Raw genomic sequence first — 20925 nt, forward strand, 5'->3', positions numbered from 1 at the left:
ATATGTTGTCTTCACCACCCTTTTTTATCTGTGTTATAAACAAAAAACAAATGACCTATGAAAAGAGAGAGTCTGACCACTTACTCTTGATGTCCAATAGTTTTGCCAAGTTCCTCATTACCAAAAACTGCTCTGAGCACATCCAGAGGTTAGATGGCTCTTGAGTTTATGCTAGCCGTGGAGCATTCACATCATCCCCTTTCCCCTCTTGTGCTTCCTGACGCACAGTCAGACAGAATGGAAAAAGGCCATTCAGCCCACAGTGACCGTGCCAACCATCAAGCCTCCATTTACACTAATCGAATTCTAATTCCATTAAGTGTCGATCTAAATGTCCATTAATCTAACCTCTAGTAGCACGTACCAGGCGTCAACTATTCAGTGATACAGCCACCATGGGAGAAAGACCTCGAATGACTCATCTTGTATATCTCTTATATCTTGTATACCTCAGTCTCCTTCACTCCAAGGAAACAAGCCCAGTCTATCCAATCTTTCCCCGTAACTAAGATATATTCAGAGTTAGGCCACATGCAAACTGGAAGAACATCACCTCATAGTCCACAACCCAACACTATGAACATTGAATTCTCCAATTTCAAGTATGGAGTCTGTCCATTTCCTCCATAGATGCTGCCTAACCCGCTGAGTTCCTCCTGCATTTTATATTTTTGCCATAAACTAATGCTCCCTTGGTCAAACCTTCAGTTGTTCCAGCAGGATGACTGGGGCTGTGTAATTTACAGATGCCCTCTAATGGCTTTGCCTTGCTCATAGCTCTGTGAAAATGGTCAAATCAAACTAAACTGCAACTCAACTATTATTCCAAACATCAAATTCTGTTAAGTTCCAAAAATATTTTGTTCTTTAACCAAGTGACGTTGTTGGTCTTTTTGAAAAGTGGTCGATGTTAATCACATTGATTTAATTGTTTTCATTTGTATAGAACCATTATGGAGGACTAGATGGAGGGCACTACACAGCATACTGCAAGAATGCAATGAAGCAGCGCTGGTTCAAGTTTGATGACCATGACGTTTCGGAGATATCTTCTTCCTCAGTGAGGTCTTCAGCTGCCTACATTCTCTTCTACAGTTCTTTGGAGCTCTGTGTAGCTGACTTGGCTACATAACAGCATTTATTGCTCCACTTTGTTGTACTCTGTTAGTGTTATATCTGGCTGCATTGGGCATGTGCCTAGAAGAACTAGCAGTATATACAGCTGAAGCAAAACATTTTCACAATGAGAGCTTTAACTGGATGATCTGTCCATTGTACTTGGAGTACCTGCATACCAGAAAGGTGAACTTCAGTTTATGTAACCGAATTAAAAATCTTCTATTAGAATGATTACTGGAATGTCAAATTCTGTTCTCGAAGCAGAGATTGTAGTTTGCAATAGTTTCACAGCCAAAATTCCATTGCCCGTCAGATTATCTTTGCTGCTATGTGAAAAAGAGGTACTTGTATGATTCTCCCAAATTAACTTCCTGTTGTATTGGCCTTTCTATATCAGTTATAGTGAATCTTTCTGTACTGTGGGAAATAGCCGGGAGTAATATAAACTGATGGAGATGTACCTGTACATAATAACTGCAGATTGCACAAAATGTCTGTGTGTGTGTATATAAACTATAAATACTTTTAAAACGTAATACTTTTTTTTGAAGTAATGTTGACTATATTTCTACCTAAAACCAGAACAAGTGCTTAATTGTAAATGTAACTGCTGCACCTGATCTTATCCCAAAGTTGTATTGCAAATTTTTTTCAGATTTTTGCAAAACCTATGCATTTAAAATATACCAAACAGGTTGTCCAAACAACCTGTTTGATTTGCTGATGAGTGACTGTTCTCTCTATTGGAGAGTAGTGGGGCCATTTCCACACCTGTATAATTGCCTGTGTTTATGGATGTACTAATACTGCAGTCTGTAGTCTCAAGGTAATTTAAGTGGAGGAATGTAAGTAAACTCTTCTGAAATCTCCACTCTGCCTGCTTTTCAGTAAGGTTGTTGATATTGTTGAAATTCTTATCTCCTTCCTTGGAGAAGGCAAAGAATAATTGGGAAATGGAATGTTGGTCTTGAGTTAGAATGGATGAAAGAGATGGTGAAGCTAAAGGGTTCTGCTCAGACTCCATCTACAACACTAGGTTCACTTCTCAAAGCACCAGCAATGGTGCAGTGCAGATTTACCAGAGTGGACTTGCAGCTAAATTAGTTCAATTGGGAGACTTCTGTGCACAGTCCAGGCCTGTATCCCCATAAAGTTTGAAAATAAAGAAGTAATTTACCCAAGATGTTTAATGTATTCAAAGGATGTGGATCCAACTAATCTCATTCTCGACTCCCCCTATCATCCCCAGGCCCTAGCAGTAAGGTTCTCTCTCAATTATCAACGGTTACAAGACCATTGCTGTAAGAACAGACCCTGAGCAAAGTATCTGCTGGCAGGCAAAGCCAGCTCTGCTTCGAACAATGCAGGTGAAAAATGAAAATAGTTTCTTCTAATGGGAGAGGCTCAAGAATTAAGACTGTGTTAACGCAGATTCTGCAGGGGTTCTGCAGAACTTCAAATTGCTGTTTGAAAATAGTGCTTTTCAAATAGTACTTTTTACTCTTGACAAAGTTAAAAATAAATGAATTATTGAGCAGTAGATATTATGAGTTACAAAACAAAGTTGGGTAGTTAGTGTGGAAGAAACTGGCCATGATCTTATTTGAGGTATTGGATGATTGCTCCCTCCTGTTGTTGACCACCTCACTCCCACCTTTACTTACCTTTGTGTTTCTCTTGTATCCCTGAGATCAAAGGGATTATGCAAATTACGTTTGGCATCAACTAAGAAAATTTTGCTGTTGCAATCCCCAGTTCCTCTTTCAGTGGGAGACCTGCATAACGGATTGACTATAGAACTTCAACAATATCCAGAAATTGGCTGTTCCTTGTCCAAATGATAAACAAAATTATTCCACTCAGAGCAATATGGTGCACTGAGTTAGCAATTTTAAACAGATAGCAATCCAAGTGTTAAATACGGAAACCCATGCACCAAGTGGAGATTATACTTCTATAGATTAGATTAAACTTCTTATGACTCTAGAAATACCAGCACATGTTCTACAGAATTCATTTTGCTCAGAAAAAGATTTGTATTGGCACTTTGATTTGAGAAACTTTTTATTCAAATGTTTATTTTATCTGCTTCTTGTTGGAGTTATCCATTTATATTCCCACACCAACACATAACAGGAAGATGCATGGTGGCCTGGCTTAGTCCAAATTTTATTTTGAGGATCCAACAAGTTGCTGTCCTTGCTTCACCCACTTTTAATAAATCTGTAGTCCAGTGTAAGCTTAGTGCTGTAACAACACTAAATATTTCATTTGGATTAATAAAATATTACCTGGTTATATTGACACTATTTGTTTGAAATTATTAAACTTCAATAATTTGAAGATGGTCCTTCATGGTGTTTTCAACAATTATTAATAAGGAAGGCAACACTGGAAATAGGTCTTGGGTGGTATTATTGTTGTATTACAAGATATTCCACCTTATCTTCCTATTTCTGTGGCATCTATCATATTACATGCCTTTAAAATTGTATTTTAATACATCACATTGGGAGTTTTGTCCCTGAGATGTGATGCCTTGCTAGCACTTTTCTGTATTTTTCTCAATATTAAACATTGCCGATTCAAGTGACCATTTGCTGAGCTTGGCTTTTTAGACTTTAGAGATACAGCGCGAACAGGCCCTTCGCCCCACCGAGTTCGCGCCAACCAGCAATCACCCTGTACACTAGCACTATTCTACACACTATGGACAATTTACAATTTTACTGGAGCCAATTAACCTATAAACCTGCACGTCTTTGGAGTGTGGGAGGAAACCGGAGTACCCAGAGAAAACCCATGTGGTCACAGGGAGAACATACAAACACCATACAGAAATCATCAGTAGTCAGGATCAAACCAGGGTCTCTGGCACTATAAAGCAGCACTGTGCACTCCCCTCCCCCCTCCCCCCCCTGTATCTTTGAACATTTTGTTCAGCATATTGCTATTCCACCCCAAGATATTAACAATCCTTTTAGTTTTTTGAGGTGGCAACCAAGAGGATTGAAGAGAGCAAGCTGGTGGACCTTGTCTATGTGAACTTTAGCAAGGCCTTTGAAAAGGTCCCACATTGTAAATCGGTCCAAAAGAGTTGATCACAGGGATCCAGGGTAGAAGATAGAGGGTGGCAGTGGAGGGGTTGCTTTTCACATTGGAGAACTACAACCATTGGTGCCCTGCAGAAATTGGTGCTGAATCCTTTATCATATTCCAGACGGGCGTGGACCCGTTTGGTCCAAATCTCTCCTGCGGGCCCGGTAACCTTCCGTGCAAACCTCTCCTCCTTCTCCTCCCCCCCCCCCCCCCCCCCCCCCCAATTGTCCCCTCCGAGCGGCAACCCTCCCCCACCTGCGCACGCGCGGATTGCGTAGGTATTGCATAAGATGGCCTCCGCACGTGCGCAGTTGGGGGAGGGTTGCCGCTCGGAGGGGGGTGGGACCCGCACGAGTGATGGGAGTGGCGGCCAATGGGGGGGGGGGGGGTGAAGAGAGCTCTCCTGCTGCTGGCCGCAGGCCTCTCCTGCGGGCACTGCAATCCTCTCCCAACTGATGATTCATGGACCCCCATTGCCACCGCGCTGCACCACAGGAGGAAGGTCAGGAGCACCCCCCCTCATTGGCTGTCACTCGGGCGGGTCCCATTGTGACGTCGAAGGCGCTGACGGCCAGGGGAAATGGAAAAATGATTTTTATTAACTTTAAAAAAGTGATTTTTAAAGTTTAAAAAGTGAAAACCTTTTAAAATATAACAACCATTTGAACCACAAGACAATGGTGAAATTAAGGTGGTGCTAAAATTGCTGCGCTATCGTCTACCGTTTTGGCTGTAGTTCGGGAACATACTAAATATATATATTTGAGAGTTTTAGTAATATACAGATACTAAAGATTGGAAAGAGAATGCATGTTACATGATTAATAAGTTGGTGGATGACACAAATTTGTGACATAGTAGACAGTGAAGAAGGTTGTCAAAGTTTACTACAGGATTCAGATCAACTGGATATGCCAAGGGGCTTGCACATGGAATTTAACTATGACATGTGAAGTGAGATTTGGAAAGTTAAAACCAGGTCAGGACATATGTGAATGGCAGGGCCCTGGGGAGTGTTCTTAGAGATCGATGTTCATAGTTCAGTGATCGTGACGGGCATGAGTTATAAGGAGAGTTTGAATACATTGGAACTCATTTCTCTGGTGTTTCTATGCTATATAATGTCTATGAAACAGTGGTCCTACTTTGCATGTGAAAGCGTGCATGCTGATTTCAAGGTGCTATGGATGTCATAGAAGAATGCAACACAGGAACAGATCCTTTAGCCCACAATGACTGGGCTGTGCATTATGTCAATAGACAATAGACAATAGGTGCAGGAGTAGGCCATTCAGCCCTTCGAGCCAGCACCGCCATTCAATGCGATCATGGCTGATCACTCTCAATCAGTACCCCGTTCCTGCCTTCTCCCCATACCCCCTCACTCCGCTATCCTTAAGAGCTCTATCCAGCTCTCTTGAAAGCATCCAACGAACTGGCCTCCACTGCCTTCTGAGGCAGAGAATTCCACACCTTCACCACTCTCTGACTGAAAAAGTTCTTCCTCATCTCCGTTCTAAATGGCCTACCCCTTATTCTTAAACTGTGGCCCCTTGTTCTGGACTCCCCCAACATTGGGAACATGTTTCCTGCCTCTAATGTGTCCAATCCCCTAATTATCTTATATGTTTCAATAAGATCCCCCCTCATCCGTCTAAATTCCAGTGTATACAAGTATACAGTGTCAACTTAAACTAATCTCTGTCTGCATTGTATTCATAGCCCTCTTATCTGCATATCCACGTGCTTATCTAAAAGACCCTTAAACGCCACTATCATATCTACTTCTACTATCACCCTGGTAGCACTTTCCAAACACCCATCACAATAAATAAAACATGTCCTGTATATGCATTAATATAGAGCTGTATATTAATTATATTTGATCTAGGCCATGGATTTGGGCTGGGGTCATTGGTATGGGCATTATGTTGGTGTTTAGCTAAAGTCCACTTACAAACAAACCTTCAGGATTTGTTCTTTATTAGCTTAAATATATTTTGCAGTTGTCCAATTCCAGATGAAGATTAATCAATTTGATGATTTAGATGCTATGCCCTTTTATGGGGGGTAATTGTCCAAAAACATTGACTGGCTCTAAGAGAAGACCTTTACAGTGGTTGATGTGGCTGCAAAGAGGCATGAGGAATGGTAAACAAGGGCTGAGATTCATTCTTCTCACACATCAGTAGGCTTGTATTCAGTCCACCTACATAATAACCTGCTTCAGTGAGATTCTGGGGTTTCAGTGTGAGGCACCTTAAGCACCTTTGAAATTGAACTGAAACAGCTTGTGCAACTTGTGAGAAGACAACAGGGTTAGTGCTAAGCGACTTTATTCTAAACTGGATTCCAGAATTTTGGAGAAAAAAAAGTAGATCAATTGGGCCCAGTATAATCTGTAGTTTGTCAGTAAAATGGAAACGGTGCAGAAAAGATTTGTGAGGACATAACTGGAACTGGAGGTTAAATTGAGAGGCTGGATAGGTTGAGCATGGGAAGCTGAGTGATGACCTTAAAATCATGCCGTCTAGATAAGGGATGATCAGCCTTTTTCCCAGTGTAGTAGAGTATAAAACTGGAGAGAATAGATTTCGAGAATGGAATGATTTCAAAGGGATGTCTGGGGCAACTGTTTCACAGACCAGTGATGAGCTGTAGGAGAAAGCTGTTGAGACAACTGTATCCTGTGTAGGATAGAGATGGTTTAGAGGGATTGCTGGGATAGACATCTTGGCCTGTATGGGCCAAAGGAAGTTTTTTTCCATGTTATAAAGATGACTTGGTACCAGAAAGTGATCACATACTGCAGCATGGACTGTTTACAGAGGGGATTTCTTTAATTCATGAGACACTGTCCACTTTAGACAATAACCAACAAAATAACAGCATATGTTAGCCAAAATTAGAACAAATTCCATAATTTATATAGATTGCTGCTCTTTAGGGCTAGTACAGAATGAAAACTGGATTATGGGGAAACTGTTTATTACGACGATCCGGGATGCCATTATTGAGGCCACTGAAAATTCACACAATTATAGAAGAGTACATAGGCTGCTGGTGACTGGATCTTGTGCTCAGAAATGCTGGTTACTTTTGCATCATTGAACTCATGCCAGTTCTGTGTCACTGGGTTCTTGCAGAAGGCAGTGTAGTGGCCACTGTCCAAGGTGCCGGTGTGGTTCTGTGGACAGGGCACAGAAATTTGGCAACTTCAGGTAAAGTTTTTGTATAAATAATTTTCACACACTGAAAAGTTCAATGTATAGCTTACACTTTGGATCCAAAATTGGCTTGGCCATACAAAACAGAAGAATGATAGAAGGGTATTTTGCCGAGTGGAGGTCTGTGATCGGACATGAGTAAAGTGTTGCATACTGGAACGTCAAATGTAAAAAGAAAATATACAGTAAATGACAGAACCCTTCGGAACATTAATCTACAGAGGGTTCTTAGGATGCAAGTCCATAGTTTCCTGAAAGTGTCAACACAACTGGATGGGGGGGGGGGGGGGGGGAGGGGGTAATCAGTCAGAGCATTGAGTATAAAAGTTGGGAAATCATTTTGCAGCTTTATGAAACTTTGGTTATGCCACATTTGGAGTATAAGGCGCAGTTCTGCTGACTGCATTACAGGAAGGATGTTGAGACTTTGGAGAAGGTGCAGAAGAGGTGTACCAGAACGTTGCCGGGATTAGAGAGAATTAGTTATAAGAAGTGTTTGGACAAACTTGGACTGCTTTCATAAAATTCGGATGGTTGTCTCCGCCATCTTTCCAGCTTAATTATAACGTTCTATCGGGTATCCCTTCACCCTCTGACACAGGGAGAGTTTGGGCAGGCTAGAATTTTATTCGTTGGAGTGCATGAGGCTGAGGAATGGTCTAATATAGGTGTATTAAATCTTGAGGGAAATAGATAGGATGAATAGGAAATCATGAGGGAAATAGATAGGATGCACAGAGACTGTTTCCCAGGATGGGGAAATGAAGAACCAGAGGGCATAGATGTTAGGTGAGAGGGAAAAGATTTAATAGGAACTTGAGGGGCAACTTTTTCCACCCACAGGGTAGTGAACATATGGAATGACTGCCAAAAGCGTTAGCAGAGGCAGGTACAACAGCACCATTAAAATACATTTGGACAGGCACATGCATAGGAAAGATTGAGAGGGATATAGGCCAAACGCAGATAAATGGGACTCACTTAAATGGGGCACCTTGGTCGTGATGGATAGGTACGGCTATGACATTGGTATGTAGAAGCTAAGTTGCTGAATGTATTTGAGGAGGAGGTGGATAAATTTCTGGTGCATGAAACATCTGTGGAAAAGATTTGGTATTGCGATACATGATCAGCCAAGATAATGTGGAAGGGTCGAATGAACTTCTGTTTCTATTTTGCCATGATTCTAAGGTTAATTTGTGAATCGCCATCTGCCTGATCTTTCAGTTAGATCACATTCACTGTGTAGACAGCACTGCCCGCCTCTACACTCAGGACACCATTCCTCACTGCGAGCTCCCAGCTGTTGCCCAACTTCCATACTTCCCTAAAGTGCTTACAGCACCCAGCCTCTCAAACAGACCCAGATCTTTATAAAATGCTGCTTTAGAATTTGTAAAGGAGAGTATGATGAATGGATCGGAACTTCATTAACAAACAGATGAAGGTGAGACTCACCACCACAGCATAGAGCTGATACTTCAGCTGCTGAGTTGCTGGAGTGGTTGTGTACTGAGTCAGATCGAGATCTTCGAGTGGAAAATTCACCGTGCTGGTCAGTTTCCTGTGGCCGTGATCGTCCGATTCAAAGCTGGTGGGGAAAGGGAGGGTTTATTACATGAAATGATTAAATCGCAGACAGAACTATTGAATAATTGTGAGGCAAGACATTGACACTGAAAGGGAGAATAACATGGAGAGAGGGGCAGTCAATGCCCTTGAATATTCCAGTGGAAGGTGTTTGATGGCTCCTACACAGAGAAAATCCCCATCAATCAAATTATGCAAAGATTGGCATCAATGCTGTGACTGGCACTGATTGACAGATAATGACATAGACTAAAGCACACAGACTAAAAACTAGCTCACAGACTAAAGCACGATCACCGAAGCTGGCGCTTCCTAGTGGGACTGGGGCCCGTCCCCCGCCCCCACCTCCCCTGACGGAAGGAACCTAAAGCTGGGAGAACTCACCGCTTCAGGTGGATGATGATAATGTCAGGAGCCTTCAGCAGCTGGATACTCTCCGTCTGGTCCTGCTTCCGGCCGCAGAAGGAGCAGAAAGGCTGGTCCCTCGAGCTCAGAACCTCTTCTTTAAAGAACAGCCTGAGACAGTCCTGCAATCAGCAACCATCATTAGCAAAGCTGCAACAGACACCACACACCCCAACACAACACTGGTGAGTCTTTACCTGAATGGAACATCTGCTGTCTGGTGGCATGGGGAGTGACAGGCTCAGGAAGTTCTCGGTTTGGTTGGACTTGTGGTAACAATTCAGGCAGAGTTTTATGTAACTCAGTTGCCCTTGGAACAACTTTGTAACGATTGATGTTTCTATGTTTCTCACACCTGAAGACTGAGAAGAGAATATTCTTCAGTTCACTGTCCATCTCAAAAGGTCTGGTGTATCCTAGCAGCTACTTGGCCATGGCACCTTGCCAACAAGGGTTATTATAGGGCAGCATTGCAGTGCACAAGTAGTGTTGCTGCCTTGCAGCTCCAATGACTTGGGTTCAATCCCAACCTTGGGTGCTGTCCATGTGGAGTCTGCTCATTCTCCGTGCGACCACACAGGTTTCCCAGCTGCATTGATTTCCTCCCTCATCCCAAGGTAGGGACTGGTAGGTTAACTGGTGGCTACAAATTGTCCCTGGTGTTTGTGGGCAGTAGGAGAATCATGACGGAGCTAATGGGTTTGTCAGAGAGATGAGGTTACAGGGAAATAAGTGGGGCAATGAAATTGCTGTGAGGGACATGTTAAGACATGGGGCTGCCCCATGGAGAAAGGCTGAGTGGCGAAGGCGAGGACTGAGGTCCCTCCCAGCACTGAGGGTTGGAATTGTTGTCAAATATCAATCAATACATGATGGTATTATCGCAACATCACAAACAAATGCAATGATGGGCTGGTGCAGCGAATAATGAAGTCATAGTCATTCAGCATGGAAACAGGGCCTTTGGCCTGACTCACTATGCCGACCAAGATGCCCCATCTCAGCTAGTCCATTTACACGCATTTGCCCACATTCCTCCAAACCATTCCTATCCATGTACCTGTCCAAATATCTTTGAAATGTCATTACTGTACCCTCCTCTCCCAGTACCTCTGGCAGCTCATTTATACCCACCACCCAATGTTTGAAAAAGTTGTCACTCCTGTTCCTATTTCTGGCAATTTCCAACAGCAATGGAATAATGGCAACTAAGTTGGAGGAACTCAGCGATTCAGACGGCATCTGTGGAGGGATTGGATGGACCCCGTTTCAGGTTGGGACCCTTCTTCAGACTGAGGAGTCCTGACCCAAAACTTTGTCTGTCCATTTTTTTTACAGATGCTGCCTGACCCAACTACATTCTCCAGCAGGTTTTATTTTGTTTAAGAATTCAGCATCTGCAGTCTCATGTCACTATTGGCAAGTGAGTTGTCTATTTCACATTTTATGAATAAAGTAATCTTTTGAAAGAAGAAGGGCCTGAAAGGCAACAGCTGGCCATTGATTTAAGCAGTCAGGTTGGCAGGGAAGGTCAGTGGAATGACCTGACTGCTCTTCAGGGTAAACCTCCTCGCCCTTCAGTGCTGTCCTCTGCATGCATTCCCTGAGCACTCACTCTCTTCAGATCATTATGGAGAATGTTGAGAAAGAAGAGAAGCAGCTCCTGGGCATCTTGCTGGGTCCCATCAGAGAAGGAAGCATGCATCTTTCCAAGAACTCTCTTCACTTCATCTGGAAAGATGTACACACAATCCCCCAGCCATATGTCCATCACTAAAGCCGAGAAGGCATTAGATAGCTCCCCACGGCCTCTGCAGAAGGAAAGATCTGTCAGAAGTGGAAATCCATCCGAGTGCAGATGATACAGATCCATTCGATGGCCTGATTTCACTCACAGCCCACCTTTCATGCCACAACCCCTCCCCCTCAGCCTACCAACCTCTCCCCATACCCACCCCACTCATTCCAATCCTCCCCTCACCCTCTCACCTCAGCCACCCCAACCCCATTAATCCCTCACCCTCACACCCCACTCACCAAACCCACCTCTCTGATTAGCTCACCTACCTACTTCTGGTTTATCCAGCTCACCCTCTCCTAACCAATCCCTCCACTTTCACCTTGACCCACACATACCCTACCCCTCACTCTCCTTTCACTCCTTCACCTCACTCACACCTCCCCTTTCACTCACCCCTCACTCCTATTCTCACGTTGCCCCATCCAGCCTTCCCCTGACCCACTGCTTACCCTCTCAGCCAACCCCTTGCAGTCACTTCACTCCACCCACTTCACCCCTTCAGCCGACTGCTAGGGGTGAGGGCCGAGCGCTGAGCTGGTGCCCACCTGTTTATATCATCAGCATAGGCCCCGGTGATGAAGTACTCGACCAGCGGTGTGGAGTTGCTCAGGCACTGCAGGATGCAGTTCATGTAGCAGGTGTTGCCCGTGTTGCCCAGGCCTGTCTGTCCTGCGCCTCCGTCCTGCCGTTCGATGCCAGCGCTGGAGACGCTGGAGTCAAACAGCGAGCCATTGCTGTACTTGGGGACAAGGTGGTAGTATCGTGCTCTGGGGAGGGGGGAGTGGGAGGGGTAGGGGGGGGGAAGTAGGGGGATGAAGAAGCAGGAAAGGGGGAAGGAAAGAAGGGGTGAAGGGGGGGAGAAGGGGGGGAGCCGTGAGGGAAGAGCGTGAGGATTGAGAGGAGTGAAGGGAGGGAGGGGAAGGGTGAAGGAATGAGAGGAAGGTGAAGGTTGGAGTATGGATGGGTAGCAGTTGAGGAGAGGGGTGGGTAGCAGTTGAGGAGAGGGGTGGGTAGCGAGGGTGAGGAGAGGGGTGGGCAGCAGTTGAGGAGAGGGGTGGGTAGTGAGGGTGAGGAGAGGGGTGGGCAGCAGTTGAGGAGAGGGGTGGGTAGTGAGGGTGAGGAGAGGGGTGGGTAGTGAGGGTGAGGAGAGGGGTGGGCAGCAGTTGAGGAGAGGGGTGGGTAGCAGTTGAGGAGGGGGTGGGTAGTGAGGGTGAGGAGAGGGGTGGGTAGTGAGGGTGAGGAGAGGGGTGGGCAGCAGTTGAGGAGAGGGGTGGGTAGCAGTTGAGGAGAGGGGTGGGCAGCAGTTGAGGAGAGGGGTGGGTAGTGAGGGTGAGGAGAGGGGTGGGCAGCAGTTGAGGAGAGGGGTGGGCAGCAGTTGAGGAGAGGGGTGGGCAGCAGTTGAGGAGAGGGGTGGGTAGTGAGGGTGAGGAGAGTGGTGGGTAGTGAGGGTGAGGAGAGGGGTGGGTAGTGAGGGTGAGGAGAGGGGTGGGTAGTGAGGGTGAGGAGAGGGGTGGGCAGCAGTTGAGGAGAGGGGTGGGTAGTGAGGGTGAGGAGAGGGGTGGGCAGCAGTTGAGGAGAGGGGTGGGTAGTGAGGGTGAGGAGAGGGGTGGGCAGCAGTTGAGGAGAGGGGTGGACAGCAGTTGAGGAGAGGGGTGGGCAGCAGTTGAGGAGAGGGGTGGGTAGTGAGGGTGAGGAGAGGGGTGGGCAGCAGTTGAGGAGAGGGGTGGGTAGTGAGGGTGAGGAGAGGGGTGGGCAGCAGTTGAGGAGAGGGGTGGGTAGTGAGGGTGAGGAGAGGGGTGGGCAGCAGTTGAGGAGAGGGGTGGACAGCAGTTGAGGAGAGGGGTGGGCAGCAGTTGAGGAGAGGGGTGGGTAGTGAGGGTGAGGAGAGGGGTGGGCAGCAGTTGAGGAGAGGGGTGGGCAGCAGTTGAGGAGAGGGGTGGGTAGTGAGGGTAAGGTACAGGGTCAGGGTGGGAGGTGGAGGGTAGTTGAGAGGGTTGAATAAAACTAATCACAATTCTGCCGCTGAAGGGACGCTGCCCCTTCGCCGGGCTGACCCCGCGTGACCCCACCCGCGCGGGTAGACTGTGGTTTCCATGGCAACCACAGGCCGGGCCGCGCCGGCGTAGCCTGGAGGTGAGTCTTTCAACCGCAGGACCAGGCCTGAGGCGATGGGCCGAGCGCGCCTGGTCCAGCAGGCCCTCGTGGAGCCCGGGCCTGGGAATAGGCCGCGGGATCGCCCGACATCAACAGAGGGGGGGGGGGGGGGCGAGGCCGGGTGACAGACCACGGAAACAGGCCGGTCGGCCCGTGTCCACCGAAAAGAGCCCGTCGACCATTCAATGGGACTCGAGCAACGCCGTGCGTGGGTACGGGACTGATGATATTAAACTGGGGTGGATTGGATGGGCTGGATTGCCTCCTCAAGGTGGGTGAGGGGGAGAAGGTGTTGAGGGTGTGCTCGAGATCTCGAGTTGACGGGGATCATTCGTAAAATTACATGGGATTGGTGTAAACAGATGTCCGGAGATGACCGGAAATCGGTGGGCTGAAAGGCTTGTTTCCGTAGCGTGCCTAACAATGATGCTGTTGCTGCAGCACCTCGGCGCCATCGTCACCGCCGTTGCTGCCTCACCATGTGTTCCCACCTTTGCAACACCAGATGACTGCCTGCCCTCCTCCCTAGCTACTACATTTCAGCCTCTCCCTGAGTTGCACCTCACTTATAGATACCCCATATAAGCATAGATGGAGATGGGGTTACCAGCTTCTGTGGGGCTGCAGGCATCTTCTGCCGTGTTTCCTCGTGCCTTCTGTTCCCCTACCCTCCCACACCGCAGCAATCGGGGATTGGGTCGAGTTGGCAGTGCTGAGCAAACTCACTGACTGAGTCAGTTAGGTCCACTCGTGTTGTTCCCATGTGTGATCGCTCTCCCATCACAGCCATTTCTATGATTCTCTTCCTCGCACTATGTTTTTATTTCCGATTTACGAACAGTTTAGATTACGAACAGTTCTCAGGAACAAAACCTCGAGATAACCCATGCATTGCCTGTACCTCCCTCTACTCTGCAAACCAAAGATCACCCAAATCTCCACTGCAACAATAATTTGGCAAGGCTAGAAAAAGGTGAGCCAATCTTGGGGACAAGATTCACTGAAATATAGGAGAAAAAAAAAGTCAGTCCAAAGGCAGAGTTATACATCACGCAAGCAGTCCCTTCAGCCTAAATCATCGACACCAACCAAGTTGCCTAGTAGAGCCCCTCTTGCTTGCATCTGGGCTATATCCCTCAACAACTCTCCAATGCATGTATCTGTCGAGGGTATCTTTTAAATGTTTAATTGTACCACCTCTACCAATTCTTCAGGCAGCTCATTCTATTTATGCACCATCTTCTGTGTGGAAAAGGTTGACCCTTAGATTACTTTTAAATCTTTCTCTTCCCTCCTTAAACCTTTGCCTTTCAGTTTTAGACTCCCCTGCCCTGGAGAAAGCACTATGGTTATTGGTAAGGCAAATAGAAAGATTGGAAGGCTGAATTGCAACTATTTTAATGCAAGGAACCTGACTGATGAAGAAAATGAACTTGGAGTATTGATCAGCATGCAGGAATATGATCACTGAGACATGGTTGACGTGGGCAGGACTGGTAATTCAACATTCTAGGGTATGGAAGTTTCAGGCATGACGGGGGTGGATGAAAAGTGGAAGCAATATGAATTAAGCAGACCGTCACAGCAGTAATAATAGCACATGTCTCAGAAGATTCTTCAAATGAAGCCCGATGGATAGATCTACGAAATAAAACTTGTCAGTCACTGGGATTGTACCACAGGCCTCCCTACAGTCAGCAAGAGGTAGAAGAGCAGACATGTAGTCAAATCTGCAGAGAGGTTAATAGGAATAGGGATGTTGAGGGCGTGCAGCGTAGGTTCACTAGATTAATTCCCGGAATGGCGGGACTGTCATATGTTGAAAGACTGGAGCGACTAGGCTTGTATACACTGGAATTTAGAAGGATGAGAGGAGATCTTATCGAAACGTATAAGATTATTAAGGGGTTGGACACGTTAGAGGCAGAAAACATGTTCCCAATGTTGGGGGAGTCCAGAACAAGGGGCTACAGTTTAAGAATAAGGGGTAGGCCATTTAGAACGGAGATGAGGAAAAACGTTTTCAGTCAGAGAGTTGTGAATCTGTGGAATTCTCTGCCTCAGAAGGCAGTGGAGGCCAATTCTCTGAATGCATTCAAGAGAGAGCTAAGTAGAGCTCTTAAGGATAGCGGAGTCAGGGGGTATGGGGAGAAGGCAGGAACGAGGTACTGATTGAGAATGATCAGCCATGATCACATTGAATGGTGGTGCTGGCTCGAAGGGCCGAATGGCCTCCTCCTGCACCGATTGTCATCGTTGGGAATTTCAACATTCTTGCCTGCTATTGACTTTGTGTGAAAGTATTAAACGGGGTGGAATTTTGAAAGTGCTTCTAGGTGCGCTTTTTGTGAAAGTATGTACACAGTCCTAGTCGAGTGGAGTGGCGAAAGCAGATATTATAGCAACAATTAAGGGATTTAAATAGACACATGAACAGACAGGGAATGGACCACATACAGGCAAATGTGCAGTTTAATTTGGTATCCTCAACAGCACTGACATTGGGGGCTCAAGAGCCTCTTACTTTGCTGTAAAGGGAGGCCATGAAATATTGCTGTCGATTAAGATTAAGCAAAGTCCCAAGGCTTTTTATACATATATTGAGAGCCAAAGGGTAACCCAGGAAAACCCAGGTTAGAGCCCAAAGGGACACTCAATGCATGGAACCAGAGGGCAGGAACAAAGGTGAAATTCTAGAGTAGGATAAAATTAAAAAGGAAGAGATATTAGATGATCTAGTGGGCAAAGGGTAAATATATCCACAGCGCCTGAGGAGATGTATCCCAGGTGAATATGGAGAGAAAGGTGAGGGATTGCTGAGGGCCTGAAAGTAATCTTTAAATCTTCTCTGTCCACAGGTGAAGTGCAGGAGGACAGTGAATGTGGTACCTTTATTCAAGGAATATAAGATATATGAACCATCATGAGGCACAGGTGAGGTGCTATAAGACTGGAGAGTGGCTAATGTTATGCCTCTATTTAGGGGCTGCAAGGAAAAGCCTGGGAACTATAGATCAGCAAGCCTAACATCTTTGGTAGGCAGGTTACTGGAGAGGATTCTGAGGGATGAGATGCACATGGATTTGGATAGACAAGGGCTTCTTAGGGATAGTCAGCATGGTTTTGTGCGTGGGAGAATGTTGTCAGGGCTTACGAATCTGATTTTATATCTTACAAATCTGATTGAGTGTTTTGAAGATATAACCAAAAAGGATGATAGGGCAAAGTTGTAGCTATTGTCTATGTGGACTTCAGCATGGCATTTGATAAGTTTCCTATGTTAGACTGCCCTGGAAGGTTAGATTGCATGGGATCCATGGAGAGCTAGCTGACTGGATAGAGAATGGCTTCATGGAAGGAATCATAGGGATGGGTGCCGGCCTCATTGCAGTTTGTGGTTTATATCAACGATTTGGACAAAAATGTACAAGACTTGATTAGTAAATTTGCAGATGACACTTAAGTGGGTGGTATTGTGGTTAGCGAAGATAGTTATCAAAAATTGCAGCAGGATCTTGATCAGTTGGGCAAGTGGACTGAGTAATTGTTAATGGAGTTTAATGCAGTTAAGTGCGAGGTGCTGCATTTTCAAACTAGGGCAGGTTCTTTATTGTGAATATCAGGGCCGTGGGGAGTGTTATTGAGTAGGGGGATCTAGGTATGCAGATACATAGTTCCCTGAATGTGGTGCCCAGGCTAAATAGGGTGGTCAAGAAGGCTCTTGGTACATTGCCCCTCACAAATCAAGGTATTGTGTATAGAAGTTTGTTTTGTTACAGTTGTACAAGATGTTGGTGAGGCCACATTTGGAGTACAGTGTTCAGTTTGGTCACACTACTTTTGGAAGGATGTCAAGCTGAAAAGTACAAAGAAGATTTACGAGGATATTGCCAGGAGTTGAGTCTGGAGCTATAGTGAGAGGTTGGGCAGGCTAGGACTTTATTCCTTGGAGTGCAGAGGCTGAGCGGTGATCTTATAGAGGTATATAAAATCATGAGAGAAATAGATTGGGTGAATGCACAATGTATTTTACTTAAGAGTAGGAGAATCAAGAACCTGAACACATAGGTTTAAGGTCAGAGGGGAAAGGTTTGAGAGAAATCTGAGGGGCACAGAGGGTGGCAGGTATATGCCACCAGAGGATGTAGTCGAGGCTGATGCTAAAACAACCTTTAAAAGACATTTGGACAGGTACATGGATAGGAAAGGTGTAGATGCCAAATAGATGAGTCATCTTGGTCTGCAAGGACATTGGGTTGAAAGGCCTGTTTCTACACTCTATGACTATCAATCTACGAATAAGCCAGATAATTACAGACCAGGTAGTCTAACAACTGTATTAGGGAAACTTTTTGGAAAAAAGTCCAAGGAGCAGGATGAATCTACAATGAAAGGGAGAGATTGATCAGGGATGGTCAGGGCAGATTTGTGTGTTGGAGTTCCTGCCTGACTAATTTGAGTTATTTGAGAGATTGTGAATTTGTGGAATTCTCTGCCTCAGAAGGCAGTGGAGGCCGATTCACTCGATGCATTCAAAAGAGAGTTAGATAGGGCTCTTAGGGCGAGCGGAATGATGGGGTATGGGGAGAAGGCAGGATTGTGGATGATCAGCCATGATCACATTAAATGGCGGTGTTGGCTTGAAGGGCCGAATGGCCTACTCCTGCACCTATTGTCGATGTATCTATGTAACTAAATTTGTTGACAAGGGGGGTGTGGTTGATGTGGTTTACAGGGATTTCAATGAGATCTTTGACAAGATCCTACATGGAAGGTTGGTCTAAAAGGTGATGTATGGTCTACGTAGGTTGGCAAAATTGGATCCAAAATTGCCTGGCAATGGAAGACAGAAGTGTTATGTAGGAGGATCATTTTCGTGATGAATCTTATGATCAGCAGGGTATCACAGGTATCAATGTTGGGACTTTTGCTGGTTGTTAGATGCATGTTAGATGTGAATGTAGGAGTTACAATCAGTAAGTTTGCAGATGACATGAAGATTGGTATTATTGATAGTGTGGAGGACAGTCCTAGGCATTAGAATTATATTGTTGAGTTGGTAAGTTGTCAGACAGAATTTAATCCTGATAAGTGCGAGGTGGTACATTTTGGGGAAATCAAGTAAGGGTGGTTACATCATGAATGGCAAGCCCTGAGGGAGTATTGAGAAATAAAGGGACCTTGACATACTAATCCAAAGATCCCTGATAGTGGCAGCGGAGATAGATAGCTGGATGAATTAGGCTTATGGGATGCCTACCTTTATTGGCCAGAGCACAGAAAGGAGGTCTTGATTCAACTTTATAGAGCATTGGTTTTGCCATAGCTGGAGCACTGTGTACAGACCAGTTGCCACACTATAAGAAGAATGTGATTGCACTGGATAGGGTGCAGAGGAAATTCACCTGAATGTTGCCTGTAGTTATCTAAAATTAGAGATTTCAATGTTCATACCATCGGGTTGTAAGCTACCCAAGCATTAATATGAGGTGCTGTTCCTCCAGTTTGCATGTGGCCACATTCTGGCAATGGAGTAGATCAAGCACTTAAATTGGCATGAAGGCCTATGGACTAAGTGCTAATACATAGGATTAGTGTAAAGATTTATTTGATTTTGGCATGTACATGATGGACCCAAGATCCTGTTTCTGTGTTTTACGCAATGACACAAACATTGCAGATTTAGACTGCAGACTTGTGTTCCAGAGTAAGCTGCACCTCTTCCCCAGCTGTTCCAGTAGAGTTACAGCACTAACCTGACCACATGGGCAGATTGCACACATACATCCTGTTCCCAAAAGGCAAGAAAAATCCATTCCGGCTAATTACTGCATACTCGCAAAGGTTAGAAGCTGTCTTCAACAATGTTATCAAGAGATATTGTTCATCAATACCCATTTTAGGTTCCACAAGGATCATTCAACTCCAGGCCTCAACACAGCTTTGGTCCAAATTTGCATCAAAGAAGTGTTGAGAATGACTGCCTCAGGGCAGCGTTCAACTGCAAATGACATCTAGGGTGGATATCAAGGGGAAACACTCCAATGGTTGGAGTCAGATCTCACATGTAGAATGATGACTGTGGTTATTGGAGGTCAACCATCTGTCCCCAGTTGCCTCAACCTTACAACTATGCCCGCTCTCCCTGCCCCTACACCTCCACTACCTCTACCTACACCTCCACTACCTCTACCTACACCTCCACTACCTCTACTTCCACCGCTAAACCCCACAACCCTCATCTATCTCCTGTTTCACCTCTCAACCACATCACTCGCTTAAACCATCCTATATCCCATCCAAGCCACAGGCCTCCCTCCAGCAAGGTCACACTCACTATTCCGCCCCCAGATCTTGCCCCTTCCATTTCAACCACCCCCACATCTCCAGGCACACCCTTGCAGCTTCTCCCAGTTCTGGGACATGCCTGCAGTACTAAAGCCCCCAGAGAAGGGAGATGCTGTTGCAGTGAGAGAGGCCCTTAGTTTAGTTACATATTTTGGTAAACACTCAATATGGCTTTTAAATCATAATTCGGATGTACTGGTTGTCATGTTGCAGTTAAAGAAAGCATTGTTCAGGCTGCACTTGGAATATTGTGTACAGTTCTGGTCGTCACACTACAGGATGGATGTGGTAACAACAGAAAAAATGGTTTCAACAGGATATTGCCTGGAATGGAGGCTTTTTGTTACAAAGAAAGATTGAATAGATTGGATTTATTCTCACTGCAACACAGGAAGTTGAGGTGTGACATAGAGATTTATAAAAAATTATGAGCATAGATATGACAGACAGGCAGAATCTTTTTTCCAAGACAGGGGGATTTAAAACTAGAGGGTTACTTAAGGGGTAAGTTGTTCCAAACTAAGAGTGGTAGTTATCTGGAACAAACTGCCCGAGGAGGTGGTGGAGGTAGGTACAATTACAATATTTAAAAGGGATTTGGACAGCTACTTAGATAGGAAATGAGTAGACAGATATCGGCCTAATGCAGGCAAATAGGATTAATATAGATAGGAATTACAGTCGACATGGGCGAGGTGGGTCCAAAGGGACTGTTACTGTGCTGTAGGATTTTATGATTCTTTAGCTGGAGAGAGTGCAGTCAGACCTTACCTGCTGTTGTTATCCTCCATGAATTTCGGTCATCGTTACAAAGCTGAAACTGTAAGAACTCTGTGACCTGGATCTCTTCCCATTAATCTTCAGCAAAGCACAGCTCCCATGATATCATTGCCTGAAGTGACATCACAAAGTGTCCACAACAGACAGTGCAATTGATATAGTGTACATTAGCACCAGTCAAATACTCAATTGAGATGTTGTAAACAAGCTCAGTGAAAAGTGACCAGGATCTTGCTGAGAGTCCCTATCCAAACATGACACTCTAATAGACTGAGTAGAGCTATTACAGCATGGACTCAGGCCCTTTGGCCCAACTCATCCAAAAGTAGGGAGATCAAAGAGCAGGGAAGGTGGGTGGAGCTTGTTGAAAGTGATGCTTAGCCAATCATTATAATACAAGTA

The 20925-nt window shown here is 45.4% G+C and overlaps 2 protein-coding genes across 5 annotated transcripts in view; one reads left to right on the forward strand and one right to left on the reverse strand.

Annotated features, from left to right (window-relative positions):
* The window catches only part of usp8 (ubiquitin specific peptidase 8), a 44699-nt gene extending 40996 nt beyond the window's left edge, over nt 1-3703 (forward strand). For all 4 annotated transcript variants that reach the window (XM_078427481.1, XM_078427480.1, XM_078427482.1 and 1 more), the window contains exon 19: nt 947-3703. In XM_078427481.1, the coding sequence (XP_078283607.1) occupies nt 947-1132 (186 nt within the window). In that variant the 3' untranslated portion in view covers nt 1133-3703. The remainder of the gene's footprint in view (nt 1-946) is intronic.
* Nucleotides 3704-7171: 3468 nt separating this feature from the next.
* LOC144609112 (ubiquitin carboxyl-terminal hydrolase 50-like) lies at nt 7172-20534 on the reverse strand. Its single transcript, XM_078427490.1, has 7 exons — nt 20515-20534; nt 11787-12008; nt 11056-11251; nt 9638-9802; nt 9420-9562; nt 8904-9036; nt 7172-7405 (listed from the first exon to the last, which is right to left on the reverse strand). The coding sequence occupies exons 1-7, from the start codon at nt 20532-20534 to the stop codon at nt 7229-7231; spliced, it is 1056 nt and encodes a 351-aa protein (XP_078283616.1). The 3' UTR covers nt 7172-7228.
* Between the last annotated feature and the right edge of the window lie 391 nt (nt 20535-20925).

This window comes from Rhinoraja longicauda, chromosome 33 (genome assembly GCF_053455715.1).
Source record: "Rhinoraja longicauda isolate Sanriku21f chromosome 33, sRhiLon1.1, whole genome shotgun sequence".
NCBI lineage: Eukaryota > Metazoa > Chordata > Chondrichthyes > Rajiformes > Arhynchobatidae > Rhinoraja > Rhinoraja longicauda.

Coding starts and splice junctions, on each gene's coding strand:
- LOC144609112 (XM_078427490.1), bottom strand. CDS start 20,534: ATGGAGGATAACAACAGCAG. Junction 12,009..20,514: donor ATGGAGGATAACAACAGCAG/GTAAGGTCTGAC, acceptor CCCCCTCCCCAG/AGCACGATACTACCACCTTG. Junction 11,252..11,786: donor TATGCTGATGATATAAACAG/GTGGGCACCAGC, acceptor TTCCTTCTGCAG/AGGCCGTGGGGAGCTATCTA.